General features: G+C 36.1%; 3 protein-coding genes across 6 annotated transcripts in view; 2 read left to right on the top strand and 1 right to left on the bottom strand.

Annotated features, from left to right (window-relative positions):
• Positions 1-2447: 2447 nt before the first annotated feature.
• On the bottom strand, positions 2448-7347 carry LOC120089505. 4 transcript variants are annotated; one of them, XM_039046998.1, is made up of 12 exons: positions 7195-7308; positions 7035-7075; positions 6778-6889; positions 6536-6697; positions 5587-5633; positions 4496-4580; positions 4340-4406; positions 4207-4253; positions 3816-3853; positions 3595-3661; positions 2912-2981; positions 2448-2825 (listed from the first exon to the last, which is right to left on the bottom strand). In XM_039046998.1, the coding sequence occupies exons 3-12, from the start codon at positions 6827-6829 to the stop codon at positions 2771-2773; spliced, it is 690 nt and encodes a 229-aa protein (XP_038902926.1). In that variant the 5' UTR covers positions 6830-6889; positions 7035-7075; positions 7195-7308; the 3' UTR covers positions 2448-2770. The 4 variants fall into 4 exon arrangements, with proteins under 4 accessions (XP_038902926.1, XP_038902925.1, XP_038902923.1 ...); XM_039046997.1 differs by having other exon boundaries at positions 7064-7075; positions 7195-7294; XM_039046995.1 differs by having other exon boundaries at positions 2512-2825; positions 7064-7347.
• Positions 7348-16234: 8887 nt separating this feature from the next.
• LOC120089097 lies at positions 16235-17014 on the top strand. The gene has a single exon (XM_039046522.1). The coding sequence runs from the start codon at positions 16235-16237 to the stop codon at positions 17012-17014; it is 780 nt and encodes a 259-aa protein (XP_038902450.1).
• Positions 17015-19487: 2473 nt separating this feature from the next.
• LOC120089096 overlaps positions 19488-20832 on the top strand; it is a 6358-nt gene continuing 5013 nt past the window's right edge. Inside the window, exons 1-2 of the mRNA XM_039046521.1 lie at positions 19488-19947; positions 20236-20336. Of these exons, the coding sequence (XP_038902449.1) occupies positions 19488-19947; positions 20236-20336 (561 nt within the window). The remainder of the gene's footprint in view (positions 19948-20235; positions 20337-20832) is intronic.

Raw genomic sequence — 20832 nt, 5'->3', positions numbered from 1 at the left:
AGTTTATTGAATTAAGTTACACAATTCTAGATGTCGAATAAAATAACTCCATATTTTATTAAATGCATGAAATTCATTTGTACATTACATACCACGAGATTTAGGGTATAATCCCCACCACTGGTATGGAGAGAAAAATCAGATATGTTCAAATTGTGAAATGGACGACTAGTGGAGCATAATAATCGAAAATGGTGTACTTATATTGATGATCGAACGCCCAGATGTTAAACAATACAAATATCAGTCAAATGTTAGAGCAAAAGGAAGAAGAAGACAATTGAACGTTCCAAATATATTTACAAAATGTTTGTGAAAATAGGGGTTCTGTCAATTGCCCGAAAATTTGATTTACAATTGAGGGTATTTTCGTAATCTTACTTTGTCCTTTCACTTATAACCCCTAAGTAAACAACCTCAATAAGGAATAGATTACCTTTGTGAAATGCATAGGTAAACGTGATCAATTGCAACCAAATAACGATTACAATTCAGGTCCATTTCCATTGATCCATCAATGCAATCTAATATCAATTACACTAAAATTCATTAAGAATTTGTAAACGTGACCTTACATCAATTCAATTTTGAGGTGAAATCATGTGAAAATTCAATAGAAAAAGATCTGAATGAAGTTAAAAGTAAAGATATGTCTTTTTTTTTTTTTTTTTTGGTTTATTAGGAATGAAAGCTTTGGATGATAAAAAATAAAACTTACATAAGTTCAAGTTTGAGGTTAAATGATGTGCAAATTCAATAGAAAAATGTTTGATGAAGTTAAAAATAAATATACATTACTCAATTTTGGTTTCTCAATGGTAAAACAAACAAAACTCACATCAATTCAATTTTAAGATGAGATTTTACATTAACGTGTATAACTATACAATTCGTGTAATGAAGACAAGTCTATAAACCTTCATAAAGTTCCATTGAGCTTAATTGCTATAAAAAAACAAAATTTCCATCGAAATTTCGAGAAATGGGGGAGATCGAAATTCCCCCCTATCGAAATTTCAACCGAAATTTGAAACTATGGTTTAGATGACCTAAATTTTTTCTTTCCAACTTTTTTCTATTTTTTTCGAGATAAAAGAAAAACGTTTGATATATTTTGAAGATGCATTATTTAAATGTCATATAATTACTCTCAATTACAATATACGTCACAATTATAATATATATCACATCTTAAGAAAATCATATTTATGCATAAAATAAAAAAAGAGTCGCAAATACAGTAATCAAACCTAAATAAAAAGAGTAATGTTATTTTATTTTATTATTCTTTTTAATCTTGGAAAAATGCACTATTTGAAGTTGTATAAAGGTTTAACGGAGAGGAAATTTTGTCTCCTACAGTGCCTTTTATCTATAATTTTTTTTAAAGAAACTTTGTATATACAATATAGATATAGATGGATTCTCTCAAAATTTTAATATGAAAGTACAAGCTAAAGAATTATAGAATTAGTTCGGGTACCTTTCTAAAATCTATAACATATTTACATTTTTTATAAAAAAAATTATTATTTTAAATGACAAAATTACAGAATATTTTCAAATATAGCAAAATATAATTATTTATCAGTATAAGTGACTATCAACGTCTCTCACTATCTATAAGTAATAGACATTCATAGATATCTATTAGTATATCAATATCTATCGCAAATATACTAATACATATCTATCAATGTCGATCACAAATAAACAGTGATAGCTTACTCCATTCATAAATAAATTAACTCATTTTTCTATATTTAAAAAAATAATAATAATAATATTTACATTTTTTGAAATTATTTGAAAAATCGTAAATCATTATTATAAAGTGTTCTGTACTTTATTATAATTTAAAATGAACTATTAATAAACATTTATTTCTTTAAATTTGTTTACTTTAATTAATTGATTTTTTTCCCTCTTAATGATGGTTTGAAAAATTGTTATTCATTAACTATCAAGTGTTTTTCAAAAAAAAAAAAAAAAAAAAAAGTATATAATAAAGTGAATTTTACTATACTTTAATTATAATTTAAAATGAAAAGTTAATAATCAATTATTAAAATTAATGGAGCAATAGGTATATATTAAAAAATGAAGAGTAAAATAAATATTTAAAGATTATCTCCTTAAAACCCTTTTAAATATTGTAAGATTAATTGTGATCCTTACCTCATTGAAGTCCTTTTATAATTCAATTTCAAGATTTTGTTTTGAGAAGAAACTTTTGATTATAAAAAAGTCAAATACTTCTAGAAATAAATGTTTAAAAAATTCAAGGACCAACAGTAAAACCGAGTATATTTTATTGGAAATTGAAATGTGATCTAAATTTAATGTTGTTTTTTTTCTAAAAAATAATAATAATAATTTTCAAACATTTCCACCAAGATCCATTGACTTTCAGATACTAAAACCAGCATGTGAGTTAACTCATATGGTAATATAAAATTGTCAGCAGGTTGATTTGTAAGAGAAACTAATAAAAAAGTCTCACAATGCGGCTTGTTTTAAGTTGCACACCATATTTCAAATTTGTATCAATGGTTATTAAGAAACTTGCGCATTTTCGCATCTAAATCCAACAGCGGCCTTATTGACAATAAAATTGAGCAGAAAGCCAATGATGGATCAGATTTACATAATTATACACAAGATTGCACGTAAGATGAAATGCAATATGTCATCTCTATTACTTTCTTTACCTACTCCATATCTAAAACTAGTTTTGAACCGAAGGACTCAACATTGTAAGTGTTTGGTTTTACCTTCCATTGTCATCTTCATTATCTTGTAGAAGGGCACCTCGTGTTCTTGCCCTGCCCAAGTACAATGCTAGAGTATGTTTACCAGCGTTCGGGGAAACTAACAAACAAAATTGGGTTAAATTAGTCAAGAAACCGACCTGCGATGCACTGGCATGACACGCTTGGTGACTTTTGTCGAGCCAATATCATGAACAGCAGATTTGTCTGCTAAGAATAAGATAATTCAATAATGGATTATGTGAAAGCAAATAATTTCAAAAAAAGAAAAAAAAAAAAAAAACACTTTTGGTCCCTAAACTATCGTAAAAGTAACAATTTAGACCCTCAACTTTAGTAGGTAACAATTTAGATCCTATACTTATAGATTTATAACAATTTAATCCATAAACTTTAAAAAATGATGTCCTTGTACTTTACAATTTGTAACAACTAAGTCCATATTGTAAAAATTAATATTATGATTTAATGAAATTTCTTATACAAATAGATTGATAAGGTGATCGAGAATCAAATTTATATATAAACTATAAAGACTAGTTCGTTAGGTAGTAAAAATTGACAGCTAATTTTAATGAAGAAGTTCATCATAGTGACTAAAATTGTAACAAATTTCAAAGTATAGGGACTAAATTGTTACTTTTTTAAATCTAGGATAAAGTTGTTACAAATTTGAAAGTATAGGAACTAAACTATTACCAACTAAATCATTACAAACTAAAGTTTAGGGACTAAATTGTTACTTTTATTAAAATTCAGAGACCAAAGTGTTTTTAAACCTAAAATCAAATAAGCTCAAATTCTAGAACCATAAAAGCCATACCAGGAGACTTTTGAAACCCGTCTACTTTGGCCAATGTATCTGTATTTAGCAACTCATGTTTCTTTTCCTGACATTTTAAAAAAAAAATTCAAATATTTACAAACATGTGAAGAATTAATAAGCAATATGAAAGTACACTCCAAAGGCACCATAAATACACCACGACCACGGCATTTCAAGACAATAGTTTATTTATAAAGGGAACGAGAGACCGGATATACCTTTTCCTCGAATGTCGATTGAAGGGAGTGCTCTGGTTCTGAAAAAGAAATGAAAAAATGGAAGGAACATCTCTAATAATGTAGATCAAAAGAAAGGATAAAAGATGAGACCATTTAATGTTGATGTGCAAAACAAAAAAAAACTTGCTGGGAAGAAACAGAAGTTTTAAAGCTTTGGAATAACTACAGCAAGGTAGCTCTCAACCCTGACCCCACATTAAACACGGAATTCCTGTTCCATTTTATGCAACCTTTTAGGGACTCAATACCACGGGAATTTTTTCGATTCATAGGGAAGAGAGTGATTGGCTAGAGTAACTTTTCAGAAATCAAAATTATGCACAAGACTAGATTGGATCAAAGACATTCAACTTCTCTGTGTCCTACTTACCATTGTCATCTTCAGAGTCTTGCAGAAGGGCACCCCTAGTTTTCGCCCTGTTCAAATATGATGCTGAGTACATCTATTAGTATTGGGGATAAATCAATTGAACATGTGGTGAATGTGACTTTGAGAAACTCACCTCCGATGTGCTGGCACCACACGATTGGTGGCTTTTGTCAAGCCAATATTATAAACAACAGATTTATCTATGAAGAACCGAAAAATTCAATCAGTCTTTTATGTATATAATATATAATTTCATAATACCTTAAATTGATTGATCATAGGAACACACCAGGAGAATTTGAGGCATTCATATTTTGCAACTTCTGTTTCTTTCTATATTGCTCGAGCTGAGTTTGAATATTTTCATTCTTTTCCTAACGTTAACAAAAGGTATAATTTTAAATAAGAAAATGTTTAGTACAAAATAGAGAGACACATGACCTGACTTCATAGAGAGGATAAGGAAGCAATTGGTATTGCACTGGACAACGATTTTCAACCAAGAACTGGCTAACAAAGTTACAGAAGGGCATATTTAATGGCAGAATAAGTGAGATATAAAGAACATCTGTATTCTTTATTTTTAACTTTTAATCTTTTCTTATTAACATTTATATATAAAGTTTCAAACGTGAAAGTCAAAGAAATAACCGAACACATGCAAAACTAATAACAGATAACAATATTGACCAGAGTAAAATGTTTGAATTATGATTTACAAGAGAGACTGTGGGAGAGGAGCTCGTGTTGTGATTGTATTGTGTATTATCCTGTTTTTATTTTTGGCTCGATTGTTTTGCTTTTTCTCTTTTTCTTTTTTCCCTTTTTTATAAGAAACCTTTTCAATGATGTATGAAGATTGTTTTGCCTATTGTTAAGCAAAAAAGATGAATAAGCATTTGGCATTTACGAACTATGAAATAGAAAAATACTAATTAGAAGTATCCACAGGTTCAAACTACTTTTCATGAAATTGAATTTTCACAGGCATGCAATAGGTCTGAATATTATAGCACAATTTCACAAGAATTCAACCTTTCGTCTACTTTTCCAAAGAAACAAACCATAAACTTCTCTATCTTTACTCCACTTTCCTATTCACTTCAAATGCCCTTCCCCCAATGGTAGTTACAGGACCCTGCATTCCCATTTCTATTTAACTAATTCCCCCATTTCCTATCCCTATTACACAGGACATAGTGCAAAACTAAGCCTGATTTATGCACGGTATTTCAAGGCAATAGAAATCTATCTATAAGTATAAGACTAAAAGTGTCCATCACCCTATATAATATTTATGTAGGGCAGTGCGAGATGTAAATGGATTTACCTTTTCAGTTAATATTTATGTAGGGCAGTGAGAGATGTAAATGGATTTACCTTTTCAGTTGATATCATGGTTGTCAATTGAAGGGAGTGCTCTTGTTCTGAAAGAACAGTAGAGGATAAAAGTCAATGTTACGGATGGTAAGTTTCAATGCAAATGTGCAAAAATTGAATATTTCTGAGAAAAACCATGCTCTAAATTTAACTTATAAATGAAAATTACATCAAACTATGCTACCAAAGTTATGAAAAGAAAAAATAAATAAAGAACGACTAAAACCATGCACATCATATAGTTTGTTGTACAATATGAAAATTAACAATGTAATTTCCAAGTAAAAAGTCTTTCAAGCAGTTCGCTCATGATATTAGAGGCAGTCTTATAAAACCAATGGGAGACCAAAAAGAAACAGCTTCCCTAAGACAGATTTGATTGAGAGTGTTGTGTTTATTCTGCTACTCCAAATCAGCTTGACTAAATTATCTAGTTTTTAAAATTAAATGAATAAAAGTAATCACTTAGATGCAGACTTTCACAAACCATCACATATGAATGGACAAAAATTAGGAACTCTTAAAGTTAACAACAAACACACCAGAGAGTCGACATATTTCTAATATACCTCATTTGAATATAAAACTATTTCATCCATAACAACAATTTATACAATATGGTCAGATTCAAATACCAAACTATTTTGCAGAATGCTGTGAGAAATTATTTGAGAGAAATGCAAGTCAAATACCAAAATCTTAATGGAACAAAAAAAAAAACGGAACTAAAGATGTCTATCCTATCCTCCCGTCTAATTGAAACACATGATCCACACGCTGAACTCTAGGCCAATAGACCACTATATTTAATAAGAACCTCCAACATTTTTCCTTTTGTTCAAACCCTAAAGAAATGCCTTTTTTTTTTTTTTTGTCTAACTAAACAATATCAACATATATGACTATAGCACAGAATATATTAGGCAGTCTATAGATGGGCGATGAAAACCTTTTATAAGTGAACATTCCTTGTGTTTTAATGAGTTAAAGAGTCCAAAGGACAGAGTTGCCATAGCTTCAGAAGCAGCAGAGTCAATGAGTTTTGTGAGAGAAATGGAAAAAACAGGCATTCCTTTTGATTTCTGAGCAATTAGTTTGACACATGCTGCACCTGTAGAAGCAAAAAAGGGGTTTCAAAACATATTTGAATGGGAGAGAGAATTTGAATTAGTTAAATATCAAGAAGATTACCATCTTTCCCTGATTGTCCTTCCATACAAAGCCTTACATCTCCGAATTTCATAGAAGCAACAATATAATTAACAAACTCTGAAAAAGCCCCTCCAATTCCAATGTCATCTCTCTGTATCAAATATTACATAAAATAATTGAGCTCAGAGCACCAATCAATTCCAAAAGATTTTCCCATTTCATCATTTGGTAAGAGGAAAAAGAAGTAAGAACAATAAAATACTAGAAATCGAAGAAGAAGGATGCAATAAGGAGACCTTGTACAGAGAGAATTAAAGATGCCCACCATATCCTCAAGCTGCAGAGCCGATTTGGTGGATTCCCAAGTGTTAGAATGGAAATCAGTAGCAAGAAATCTGAGTTGCGAAGGATTTGGAGTATAAACATGGAACAAAAATTGATGCAAAGGAAGCGAACCCTTGTTTATCCACTCCACTCTGGTAGGCTCCCCAAAAATTGGCGCAAAATCTTGAAGCTCCATTGTCAACTCTCAACTCTAAGGAACGCTTTCGTTTCGTTCTTCGGCTTTTCCACCGAATGAGCTTTGTTCTGCTTCTCTAATGGAGGACACAATGGGCTTATTCAGTTTTGTTAGGCCCAACGACATTGTCATTCAAATCCATCCATATTTTCAATTTTGTCCAATATTATTTTCCAATATTATAATCTATAGGATTTCAGTTTTTTAAACGATTTTTATTTACCAAATGTTTTTTTTAATTAAAAGTTGGTATTTATGTTTTTTTAGATATATAAATATTCAACCATTCCAAGCCCTAGTTAGCATAGAGTTTCTTTTTCCTTTTTCTAACTAATCGTATAAGGTTGAGGTTTGATTCTCCATGTATTTTTTTAAAAAAAGAAACTCTTTCATTATTATTAAATCATATTTCGATTTTCATTTTTCTTAAATTAATAATCAATATGTGGTTTTCTTCATATTTTTATATTTAAATTTTTTTCTTCTATTCTTTTGATGCAATAGAAAAGGATTAGGCCACACAAAAGAAAATCACCTCTTAGATCGAAAGAACTTCTATTTCCAATGACTCCAATAACTTACAATTAACTAATTAAAGTCAAAATAGTCATTAATCTAAATTAACAAACTAAATATTAACTAAGATATACTAATTATTTAATATTCATCCCATCATATTCTTTGCATCTTTCTGCCAGTTTTATTCACATTGGCTACAATTCTTTTAAATGGATTTATTGTTTTGTTTAATTTAGAAATTTGAAGAATAAGTAGCTGATAAATCAAATTAACTGTTGAAATGCCTTACATATGTTTGTTGGTGCTTCAAACAACCAAGTACGGGGGCCTCGAAACCTATTCAGAATTCTTTTTCAGCATATTTATTTATTTGTAGTTATTTACGATTATGACCCTAGGGTTTAAAGTAGTGCGCTATATAAACTCTCTAACCAAACTCTTTAACCCTAGAGGCGCCGTTTAATGTAATTTTCTGAAAACATTCTCTCTAATAATACTATTCTCCCTCTGCCCATAGACGTAGCTAACACACTGTTAGTGAACCACGTCGATCTTCTCTATCTCTACGCTCCCTTTTATGTTCTTTAATTGTCGATTTCATAACAAACTGGTATCAGAGCCTTGTTAGGGTTTTTTCGAAATTCTGCATTTGTTCGACAATTGAAGATGTCTGGCGTGAACGTAAAGATCGACAAATTTACCGGGAGGAACAATTTTGGTTTATGGTAGATCAAGATGCAATCCCTGCTAAAGCAGCAGGGGCTGTGGGTGCCGCTGATGGGTAAGTCAAAGAAGGCTATCGTGGATGACGAAGAGTGGCAGACTCTTGAGGAGAAGGCTCATTCGACGAACATGCTATGTTTGGCTGATGACGTCATCATCAAGGTCGCAGATGAAGAAACTGCCGCTGGTCTTTGGTTGAAGTTAGAAAGTCTTTACACGACGAAATCTTTAACCAAGAAGTTGTTTCTAAAGAAACATCTGTATCATCTACGTATGCAGGAAGGTACGTCTCTACGAAACCATCTTGATCAATTAAATAAAATTTTATTAGATCTGTGTAATGTAGAGGTTAAGGTTGATGATGAGGATGTTACCCTAATTTTGTTGACATCTTTACCCCCGTCGTATGAGACTTTCGTTGACTCGTATATTGGAGGGAAAGAAACTCTGAACTTAGAAGATACAAAAGCCACGTTGCTTATGAGAGAGGACTGTCAAAATGTAGGAAGTTCAGTTACAGAAAGTCAGGCATCTGGGTTAGCTGCTACAGGGAGTATGGGATATAGGAATTCTGGTAAGCAGAAGTCGAACCAAAATAAAAAGTTTTCGAAGTCAAAGTGTTCTAGGTTAGATGATATTTATAACTACTGTAAAGAAAATGAGCATTGGAAAACTGAATGCCCTAAGATAAAAAGGAATAAGGAAAAGAAGGAAAAGAGTGACAAAAGGGAACCATCCGCCTCTGTTGCACAAGTTGAGATTGATTCTGAAGAAGTCGAGATCGATTCTGAAGGAGATCTAACTTTAGTTGTGAATGAACATTCACATTCTGATGATGTGTAGGTTCTTGATTCTGGGGCATCTTATCATATATGCCTAAATAAAGAGTGGTTCCCAACCTATCAGCAAATAGATGGAGGGAATGTTAGCATGGCTAATGGTACTGTGTGCAAGATAGTTGGAATCGGCTCAGTCAAGATATGAACACATAATGGTGCCTTCTACACTTTAAAAGGGGTTAGGCATGTTCCACTAATGAAGAAGAGTTTGATATCCTTTAGTGTACTTGATAGCAAGGGTTACAGTTTTGAAGGAAAATGTGGAGCAATGTATATTTATATGGGTTCTGAGGTAGTTCTGAAAGGCATAAAGCGTGGAACACTGTATTTTTTGTTAGGTTCTATGATAACAGGTTATGTTGTTGTTGTATCGTCAGTCATTCACAAGGATGATATGACTAAGTTATGACATATGAGACTTGGTCATATGAGTGAAAAAAGGATGTAAATTCTGTTAAAAAAGGATCTTCTTTGTGGGCACAAGGTGCAGGATTTTGAAGTCTGTGAACATTGTGTATTTGGGAAGCTTCATCGCAGTAAGTTTCCAAGAGGTGTTCATCGTACAAAAGGAACATTTGATTACTCAAGAATGACTTGGGTTTTTATGATGAAACATAAAAGTGAAGCCTTCAAGAATTTCAAGCACCGGAAGATATTGATTGAAAATCAAACTGGGAAGAAGATCAAAAGGCTGCAAATTGATAATGGTCTGGAATTTTATAGATCTGAATTTAATGAGTTCTGTAAAGTTGAGGGGATTGTTCGCCATCACACTGTTAGGGATACTCCACAGCAAAATGGGATTGCATAACGTATGAATCAGACGTTGTTGGAGAGAGCAAGATGCATGCTCTCTAATGCAGGGTTGACTAGAAGGTTTTGGGCAGAAGCAGTAAATACATCATGTTATCTAATCAATCGTGAACTTCACACAGCTATTGATTGTAAAACACCTTACGAGGTGTGGTCTGGTAAGCCTGCAGATTATTCTTTATTAAAAGTCTTTAGTTGTACTATCTACTATCATATTAATGAGGGTAAATTAGAACCGAGAGCTAAAAAGGGTATATTTGTGGGTTTTGGAGATGGAGTTAAGGGATATAGAGTCTGTCCATCTTCTGAAAATATAGTCATACTTAGTGGGACCGTGATATTTGATGAAAATTCCATGCTTAACTCAACTGTAAAGCCTTTTGTGACGTCTACTGATGTGGGAGAAAGTAGTAGTGTTGATAAACAGGTGGACATGCAATTCGATGAATTACAACATCAAGGTAGAAAAGATCAACACGTTACTACATAAACTGATGTGCAACCAGAAATTAATGTGCCTAGAACGTCAAAAGTTGCTTTGCCTGAGAATTCTAGATCACGAGTAGATCAACTGAGTATAGCTCGTTATAGAGCTAGAAGAGTTGGTGTTGGACCTCCTGTGAGGTATGCATTTGAAGATATGGTTACTTTTGTGTTGCAGGTTGCTGAAGAGGTGGATCCTCATGAGCCATCCACCTATAGAGAAGCTATGTCATGTGGTGAGTTTGCTCAATGGCTTGCTGCTATGGGGAATGAGATGGAATCTCTTGACAAAAATCAGACTTGGGAATTAGTTAAACGGCCTAAGGAGAGAAAAATTGTCATTTGTAAATGGGTCTTCAAGAAAAAGGAGGGAATATCACCGTCAGAGGGCATTAATATAAAGCTCGAGTTATTGCTAGAGGGTTCATACAAAGGGAAGGAGTTGATTATAATGAGATCTTCTCACCAGTAGTCAGACATACTTTTATTAGGGTGTTACCAGCTATAGTAGCACATCTTTGGAACTTGAACAACTAGATGTGGAGACAGCTTTCTTACATGGAGAGTTGGAGGAAGTGATTTATATGACCCAACCACATGGGTTCCAGTGTCCAAGTAAAGAAGATTATGTTTGCAAGTTGAAGAAATCTTTGTATGGGTTAAAATAGTCTTCAAGGCAGTGTACGAACGATTTGATAGCTATATGATTGGACTTGGCAATAAAGGAGTCCGTATGATTGTTGTGTATATCACAACAAACCTGATGATGGTTCGATGATTTATCTACTTTTATATGTAGATGATATGCTCATAGCTGCAAAGTCCAAGTCTGATATTTTGAAATTGAAGAATCTTCTCTGTGCCGAGTTTGATATGAAGGATTTAGATGTTGCTCAAAAAATTTTGGGTATGGAGATTTATAGGGATAGAGATAAGAATAAGCTCTTCTTGTCGCAGAAAGGATATATTCAGAAAATATTATCCAGGTTTGGTATGTCATCAGCTAAGCCTATAGATACTCCTAGTGTTGTAAATGCTCGTTTGTCATCTGTGCTTTCACCACAGTCTGAAGTTGAGAATGAGTACATGTCTCGAGTTCCTTATGCTAGTGTAGCGAGAAGTTTGATATATGCTATGGTTTGTACTAGGCCTGATCTTGCCCATGCTGTTAGTGTTGTCAGCAGGTTCATGGGTCAACTTGGGAAGGAACATTGGCAAGCCGTTAAAAGGATTTTTCGTTACCTTAAAGGTACATCTGATGTTGGTCTTGTTTATGGGAATTGCACATAGTGTTAGTGACTGGTTATTCTGATTCTGACTATATTGGAGATGTTGATAGTAGGAGGTCTATGACTGGCTATGTGTTCACTCTGGTGGTTCTGTTGTTAGTTGGAAAGAAACCTTATAGCCTACAGTTACTTTGTCTACTACTGAAGCAGAGTACATGGCCTTGACAGAAGCTACTAAAGAAGAAATATGGCTGAGGGGTTAGGTTGTGATCTTGGTTTGCATCATGACCAAGATTGTATATTGTGATAGTTTGAGTGCAATATGCCTAGCCAAGGATCAAGTTCATCATGAAAGAACTAAGCACATAGATGTAAGATATCACTTCTTAAGAGGTGAGCAGAGAGTTAAAGTGATGAAAATTGGTACTGCTGATAACTCTGCTGTTATGTTCACCAAACTGGTTCCACAAGGCAAGTTCCAACATTGTTTGGACCTGCTGAATGTTTTGAATTGTTGGTGGTCCCCTTTGTGGGACACTTTGAGGAATGAGGGAGAAGTCTGGGTACGTCTAAAAATATTGATTTATGTTGCATTTTGGTACATTTGTTATCTAGGAGAGAATTCAAGTCAAGGTGGAGATTTGTTGAAATGCCTTGAATCTGTTTGTTGGCGCTTCGAATAACCAAGTACGGGCATTTAGAGTAATGCGCTATATAAACTCTCTAACCCTAGAGGCGCCATTTGATTTAATTTTTTTAAAACATTCTCTCTAATAATACTGTTCTCCCCTGCCCATGGACGTAGCTGACACACTGTTAGTGAACCACGTATATCTGTGTGTCAATCTTCTCTATCTCTACGCTCCTTTTTAAGTTCTTTAATTGTCGATTTCGTAACATTAACTCTACACCACTATTGAGAAAATGGAATTGATGAAAAAAATAAATAAATGATGTGGAAACAAACTAATATCTCAATGTTTGTTAAATAAAGAGAAAATAGAAGAAAAATGAAAACAAGACTGAAATTCAAACTTTCAATCGAAGTAGGAAAAAGATTTGTAATACACAAAATTTTGATACACAACATGTTGCATAAGAAATGTGATACTCAAAATGTGGTACAAAGAAGTTGTAGAACTCTCAATACATGATAGCTCACCTTTATGTGGACAAGGATAAACTTTATTAATATTACTAAATTATAATTTAAAACAATATTAAAAATAGAAAACTCAGAAAACAGAAAAAGGGAATGGTCATCATGCACAACCCATGTTTAGAGGGGATGGAGGAGGCCATATCTGTAAGTTTAAGTGGGTTATGGTGGTGAGGCTGTTTAGTTAAATAGGTTCGGGGAGGATGTTTGGTGAGGTTGAGTTGGACTGGTGATAACTTGTAGAAATACAAGTTATTTTTTCTCTTAAATTGGAACAACTAAGGTTTTTAATGATAAACTCTCCTTATTTTTAGTAGAAACGCATGGATTTATTCAAACATCAGCAAACTCAAGCAAAAGAAGTTTTATTACTAAATATCGCGGCACTAACGCACTGTATTGCAGGATTTCAATGCAAGGATTAACATTAACGCATTAGACAAGTGCCGTAGGAAAAGCTCTAACGCATAGGCCATGCGTTGGAGAGAGTTCAATGCAGAAAAGATTCATTGCTCTAGGCTGATTATGTCACATCACCACTTGCAAGTATGGGCACCTGCAGCAGGCGGCATCTGAAAAGCTTTCGAGAGTCAAGCGGCTAACCAGGGCATGGACTTTAATGCTGACCAGGGTATGGACTTTAATGCTGCCCATTCATCAAGTGGACGTGACTAACGCCTATAAATAGATGAAGTTCCTCCAAAGTTAAGAAGTTCGAAAATCATCAAGATCCTTAATCTTTGTAAATTGTAGATGTAATCTTAGTTCTGTAGAAGCTGTGCCGTGGTGTTGAGACGATCAAAAGGGTTGAGAACTACCAACATTGTCGGTCGGGGAGCAGAGGAAACCACTCTTAAGAAAGATACTCCGTCCATTGCCTATACAAGTGATTGTACACAACGAGATTGAGCCAAAGAACTACAAGAGATTGTATTCTTTGGCTTGACTCAGTTTCCTTCTTATTTATCGCTTTCACTCCATTAGATTGAATATTGTTTTTGTAAAGACTCTTTGTTTCTTTATAAAATTCATATGTTTGATCCATCATACTTACTATTGTTTATCTCTTGTTTATGTTGAACGCATTAATACTTTATGCACAACTTCATTCTAACGCTCAAGCCAACTTGACAACTTGGTAAAAACATCTTTAACTTAGATTGTTCGAAAGAATAACTAAGCTGCATCAAGTAGAACGCCTAGTACAGCTAGAGATAGACTTACTGGTGTTTCTTGCATCATGTGTTAGACGCATGCATCCTAGAGATAGGATTTGTATGTTATTCACATTGAGAAGTGTTAAATAAGGTCTAACGCATAAACAAAAAGATAAGCAAATCATTCCATCTCATCCACATCACATCTTAGTTATGTACGTTCATCTTAGACCGACGCGTCCACTTAACTTAAATTCCATTTTCGCATGACCCATCATTCACCACTCAACTCTTTTGTATCTTCTTACACAAGCATAGCAAGTTAGTGTAAATAATACATTTCTCATATTTATTTAAGAAAACCCTTACAGTAGATACAACGCAAGGTCTGCGTTTGGTTAACTGAATCCCTAAGATCGACCCTGGACTTGCCAGGAACCTAAATTAGATTTATACTTGGGTCTAGTTTAGGAAAACTTGAACGTCATTAGAAGAAGTTGTGTGCGTTCTGTGCATATTACTAACGAACCAACGTATTACCATTACTTAGATGCATCAAAGCATAAACGCATCACTTATACTTAGAACTTATTTCTCCTTTTTATTCTATACGATGCACTCCTAGAACATCTCACGATAGCAACGAACAAGTTTTTGGCGCCGTTGTCGGGGATTCAGAAACAACAACTAACCAAAAATTTCGTTTGTATATGTTGTAGGAACACTTCAGTCAAGGGAGTATTACAAGCTACGCCTAAGTTGTGAACGTTTATGAATAGGGAGAGCACTGCTGAATTCAGATACGACCCCGAGATTGAAAGGACCTTCCAACGTAGGAACCAATCCAATCGTCGTCGAAGGTTGAGGCAGTAATTACTCAGACAACAGAACAGGCAACGAGCAATGGCGGAAGAACAACCAAATTAGCAACTAGCTCATGCTGTACAGAATCCAATCCTGATGCCGAATAGCAGCACGCGTCCTATGAGGGAATACACGTCCCTTATACTGTATGATTTCTCTCCAGGAATCATATACCCAACGCCGGATGGAACCAGGTTCGAAATGAAATCTGTTATGTTTCAAATGCTCCAGACTGTTGGACAATTTGGGGGTGGTTATGGTGAAGATCCTCATGCCCATATGAAGCGTTTCCTGGAAATGTGTAATTCATTTGTGATTCCTGGAATCACCCTAGAGGTGATCAGGCTGTCTTTGTTCCCCTATTCTTTGCGTGATGACCAAAACAATGGGTGAGTTCACTAGAGCCTAGTGAAATCACCACCTGGAGAAGTTGGTGGAAAAACTTATGCAAAAATACTTCCCACCTACCACCAACACGAAGAGGCGTTGAGAAATTATGAACTTTGAACAAGAAGATGCTGAGATCTTAAGCATCGCATGGGAGCATTTTAAGGGCTTGGTCAAGAATTGCCCGAACCATGGACGACCACTGACTATTCAAATGGAGACGTTTTATGGAGGACTGAATAGAGCATCACAGATGGCAGCAGACGCAGCAGCGGCTGGTGGACTTATGGATAAATCCTATACTGAGGCTAAAGAAATACTAGACCGCATTGCTAAACACAATATGGAATGGGTGGATGATACATATGATGGAAGAAATGACAGAAGAATGAGATCTCAGAACGTTAATTCTGTTGATGCCAACGCAATAGCCACACTTTCTGCTCAAGTGGCTACGATGACCAGCCTTCTGCAGAACATAATGCTGGGTAACGCATCAAACCAGCAGAAGGTGAATCAGGTAGAGGCGTTTGGGCAGCCCATGGTTAGCTGTGTGGGTTGCGGAGATCTTCACTCATATGCTGAGTGTCCACAAAACCCTCAGTCAGTATACTTCATAAAAAAACAACCCATTCTTTAATACATATAACCCTGGATGGAGAAACCATCCGAATTTTTCTTGGACAGGAGAAAATTAGCAGAAGCACCACCTATGGGCGAACCATCAGCAAAGGAATGGACCGTCGCCTGCATTTCAACAAACGCACCAGCAGCATCAACAACCCTTCAATAAAGGAGGACAAATGTCGAGCTCAGGATCTCCGCTTGAGAATCTATTGAAGGAGTACATAGCCCAGAACAACGCATTGCTGAAAAGCCAGGCATCATCAATCAGAAACCTGGAGATCCAGGTAGGGCAGATAGCAAGCGAGTTGAAAAACAGGCAGCCTAGAGTTCTACCTAGCAATATCGAAACATTTGGGAACAATAATGGGAAAGAGCAATGTCACATGGTGACATTGCGGAATGGAAGAGCTCTTGAAGAAAGAAGAGGGAATCCAAGAAACAACAGTCCTTTGAAAGAACGCATTACACGTTCAATGGATCAGGAAGAAAGAACGCCCGAGACTATAAGCCATTCAGAAACCAGCACGTCTAACGCGGGAAAGCTTGAGGTGCCGCTGAACGCACCATTCCCTAGGCGTCTGATGAAGAAGAATGATGAACATCAATTCAAGCACTTTTTTAAGCTCCTAAAGCAGCTGCATATCAACATTCCACTTATAGAGGCTTTGGAGCAGATGGCAATATATGTAAAAAAATTTAAGGACATTTTAACGAAGAAGAGAAGAGTCAGTGAGAAAGAAGTAATGGCGCTAACGAATGAATGTAACGCGTTAGTAAGCAACAATCTACCAAAGAAGCAGAAGGACCCTAAGAGCTTTACGGTTCTTTGTTCGATAGGAGGATTGGATGTGGGTCATACGTTGTGTGATCTAGGAGCTAGCATTAATCTCATGACACTTTCAATTTTTAAGAAATTGGGTATTGGCGAAGCTCAACCTACTTCTGTCACCCTTTAGCTTGCTGACAGAACAATTAAGTAACCAGAAGGGAACATTGAAGACATTTTGGTGAAGGTTGACAATCTCATATTCCCAGCAAACTTTATTATCTTGGACTACAAAGCAGATAGGGAGGTACCAATTATCCTTGGACGTCCCTTCTTAGCTACTGGGAAAGTTTTAATTGACGTGCATAAAGGTGAATTAACTATGCGCGTGGACAATGAAGAGGTGAAGTTTAATGTGCTCAATGCATTAAAATTTCCAGACAGTGAGGATTGTCAACTAAACAGTATTGAGTTGCCTGAAGAAGAGACTCACGTATGTGAGGTCCTCGCGTTGGAGGAGACCCTGAAGGAATTAGAGCCGCCAAGTCTGAGTGAGCGGCGGACAAAACCAACGCGTCCATCACTTGAAGAACACCAGAACTCAAATGGAAATGATTACCTGGACACTTGAAATATGCATTCCTTGGAACCAACAATACTTTACCTGTGATCATTTCCGCAATTCTTACAGAGCCTAATGAGAAATCTCTCTTGCAGATGCTGAAAAAGCACAAGCGTGCAATAGGCTGGACGCTTGCGGATATCCGTGGGATAAGTCCATCCTATTGCATGCACAAGATTAGGCTGGAAGAAGGGAAGTCGGGGTCAATCAAGCCTCAAAGAAGGCTGAACCCCATAATGAAAGAAGTGGTCAAGAAGGAGATTTTAAAATGGTTGGATGCGGGAGTTATTTATCTGATATCTGAAAATAGTTGGATAAGTCTAGTTCAATGCATTCCCAAGAAAGGGGGAACGACCGTGATAGTCAACAGTAATAATGAACTCATACCCTCGAGAACTGTCACGGGCTGGCGCATCTGTATGGATTACCGGAAGCTCAATGCAGCAACTAAGAAAGACCACTTCCCCCTTCCTCTCATCGATCAAATGCTTGACAGACTTGTAGGTAAAGAATTTTATTGCTTTCTCGATGGTTATTCTAGTTACAACCAGATTCTGATAGATCTGGAAGATCAGGAGAAGACTACGTTTACTTGTCTCTTTGGAACATTTGCATTCAGACGCATGCCCTTTGGGCTGTGTAACGCACCAGGGACATTTCAACGATGTATGATGGCTATCTTCTCTAACTTCCTAGAAAAGACCGTTGAAGTCGATTTTTCAGTCTTTGGAGACTCATTCCAGTCATGCCTAGATAATTTGGAGGCCATCCTCACTCGATACGAGGAGACAAACTTGATCCTGAATTGGGAGAAATGTCACTTCATGGCGACTGAAGGAAGTGTCTTGGGTCACAAAGTATCTAAGGCTGGCTTAGAAGTAGATGAAGCCCAAATTGATGTCATAGCAAAACTTCCACCACCAGCAAATGTTAAAACCTTGCGAAGTTTTCTAGGGCATGCTGGCTTCTATAGACGGTTCGTTAGAGGATTCTCTCAGATTGCGCGACCTCTGAGCGCATTACTAGAGGCGAACCGGCCCTATGACTTTAATGAATACTGCACTGATGCGTTTGAGACTTTGAAGTATGTGTTGACGACAACCCTAATACTGATAGCACTGGACTGGACGCAGAGTCTTATGTGCGATGCGAGTGATGTGGCAGTAGGAACTATGTTAGAGCAGAAGAAGGGTAACTTGATACATCCCATCTCCTATGCATCCAAAACACTAAATGACTCTCAGGAACATTATACCACTACTGAAAAAGAGATGTTGGTTGTAGTATTTGGTATTGAAAAATTTCTATCTTACTTAGTTGGTGCGTCAACCACCATATACACCGACCACTCATCCATTAAATTCCTGATAAGTAAAAAGGACGCAAAGCCAAGATTGATAAGATGGGTGCTGCTACTACAAGAGTTTGACATTGATATCCAGGGCAGAAAGGGAATAGAAAATCAAGTGGCTGACCACCTGTCCAGGTTAGAGAATCAAGAAATGCAAGCCCAAGAAAGTGAAATCAAGGACGCATTTCTTGATGAAAACCTGTTTAGAGTTGAAGGCAGGGAACCTTGGTATGTGGACATAGTCAATTATTTAACCACCAAGCAATTCCGTGGGAACTTCAACTCTCAATAGAAGAAACGGTTAATTCATGACAGCAGGTTTTATTTTTGGGATGAACCGTTTCTATACAAACAAGGTCCTAACTCCATACTGCGTCGATGCGTTCTAGAGGAGAAGACACAACGCATTTTAGATGAGTGTCATAACTCTCCTTACGGAGGGCATTTCAGTGGGCAAAGAACGGCAGCGAAGGTCCTTCAAAGCGAGTACTTTTGGCCTACCCTCTTCAAAGACGCAAGGGAGTTTATTAAAAAATGTGACCCCTGCCAATGCACCGGGAATATTTCTGTCTCTTATACACATCTAGATGTGTATAAGAGACAGAGCCTACCCTCTTCAAAGACGCAAGGGAGTTTGTTCGTAAATGTGACCCCTGCCAATGCACCGGGAATATTTCTTCAAGGGACACAATGCCCTTGAATAATATTCTCGAAGTTGAGTTGTTTGATGTTTGGGGCATAGATTTTATGGTACCTTTTCCCCTGTCCTGTGGCCAACAATACATCCTGTTAGCAGTAGATTATGTATCTAAGTGGGTAGAAGCAGTGGCCTGTGCCAAGAATGATGCGTCCACTGTATCTAAGTTTCTTACTAGGAATATCTTTACACACTATGGAACGCCAAGAACCCTGATAAGCGACGAAGGTACGCACTTTATTAATCGCATCATTTCCAAATTACTTGCAAAATATAATGTTAGGCACAAGATTGCCACTGCCTACCACCCTCAAACAAACGGTCAAACGGAAGTATCGAATCGAGAAATCAAGTCCATCTTGGAAAAGTTCGTCAATGCAACGCGGAAAGATTGGGCACAGAGGCTGGATAAGGCGCTCTGGGCCTACAGGACTGCGTACAAAACTCCTATAGGTATGTCTCTATACTCTATCATATTTGGAAAAGCCTCTCATTTACCTGTAGAGTTGGAGCACAAGGCGTTTTGGGCAGTGAAGAAGTTGAACATGAACTTGGATGCGGCGGGCGTTCAATGCAAACTTTAGCTCAACGAGCTCGAGGAGTGGAGATTGAACATGTACGAAAACAACAAGCTGTACAAGGAAAAGACAAAGCATTGGCGTGATCAATGTATCAGTAAGAAAGAACTTGTTGTTGGTCAAAAAGTTTTATTCTTCAACTCACGTCTGCGTTTGTTTCCAGGAAAGTTGAAATCCAGGTGGTCAGGACCTTTTATTATTAAAGCAATCTTCCCATATGGAACTGTGGAAATAACTCGAGAAAATGGCACCAACGTGTTCAAGGTAAACTGCCAAAGAGTTAAGCCTTATTTTGAAGATGGATTGGATCGCCAAAAGTCATCTCTCACATTACGCGAAGCCAATTGAGGCACGCGTCGAAGTATCCCTGCGTTTGCAACGCCATATATTTCAGGGACGCTTTTCTCACCCTTGTCTTTTTGCATTTTGTATTCTATGATGTGTTTGAATTTGTTGATTTAGTTGTTTGGATGTTTTAAAATTAATTGTCTTTGCTTTTATAAAAATTGGAAACTTGTTTGTTTTTCTTTAAAAAATTGTGTATGATTGAATTTGAAACAACGGACGCGTTAGACGCAAGTCTAACGCATGGCCCAGTTGAAGGGACGTGTCTCGAGAACACAAAAACACTCGAGTATTTAGATAACCGAGACGACCCTTCAACTTCACATTTATTACAGACACAGACGTCAGGCACCGCCTGACGTCAGCCACGATACATCTCTCTGCCATAAAAGAGCCTAACAATCTGATCTTCTTC

The sequence above is a fragment of the Benincasa hispida genome, chromosome 10 (assembly GCF_009727055.1).
Source record: "Benincasa hispida cultivar B227 chromosome 10, ASM972705v1, whole genome shotgun sequence".
NCBI classification, from domain to species: domain Eukaryota; kingdom Viridiplantae; phylum Streptophyta; class Magnoliopsida; order Cucurbitales; family Cucurbitaceae; genus Benincasa; species Benincasa hispida.
The sequence above is the reverse complement of the archived record's forward strand: the minus strand, read 5'-3'. Positions and strand labels throughout refer to the sequence as shown.

Excerpts from the sequence above, each read along its gene's own strand:
- LOC120089505 (XM_039046995.1), bottom strand. The coding sequence starts at position 7,258 with ATGGAGCTTCAAGATTTTGCGCCAATTTTTGGGGAGCCTACCAGAGTG. Across the intron at positions 6,890-7,063 it reads CTCTGCAGCTTGAGGATATG|AGAGATGACATTGGAATTGG; the intron begins GTGGGCATCTTT and ends TATTTGATACAG. Across the intron at positions 6,698-6,777 it reads AGGACAATCAGGGAAAGATG|GTGCAGCATGTGTCAAACTA; the intron begins GTAATCTTCTTG and ends TTGCTTCTACAG.
- LOC120089097 (XM_039046522.1), top strand. The coding sequence starts at position 16,235 with ATGTCGAGCTCAGGATCTCCGCTTGAGAATCTATTGAAGGAGTACATA.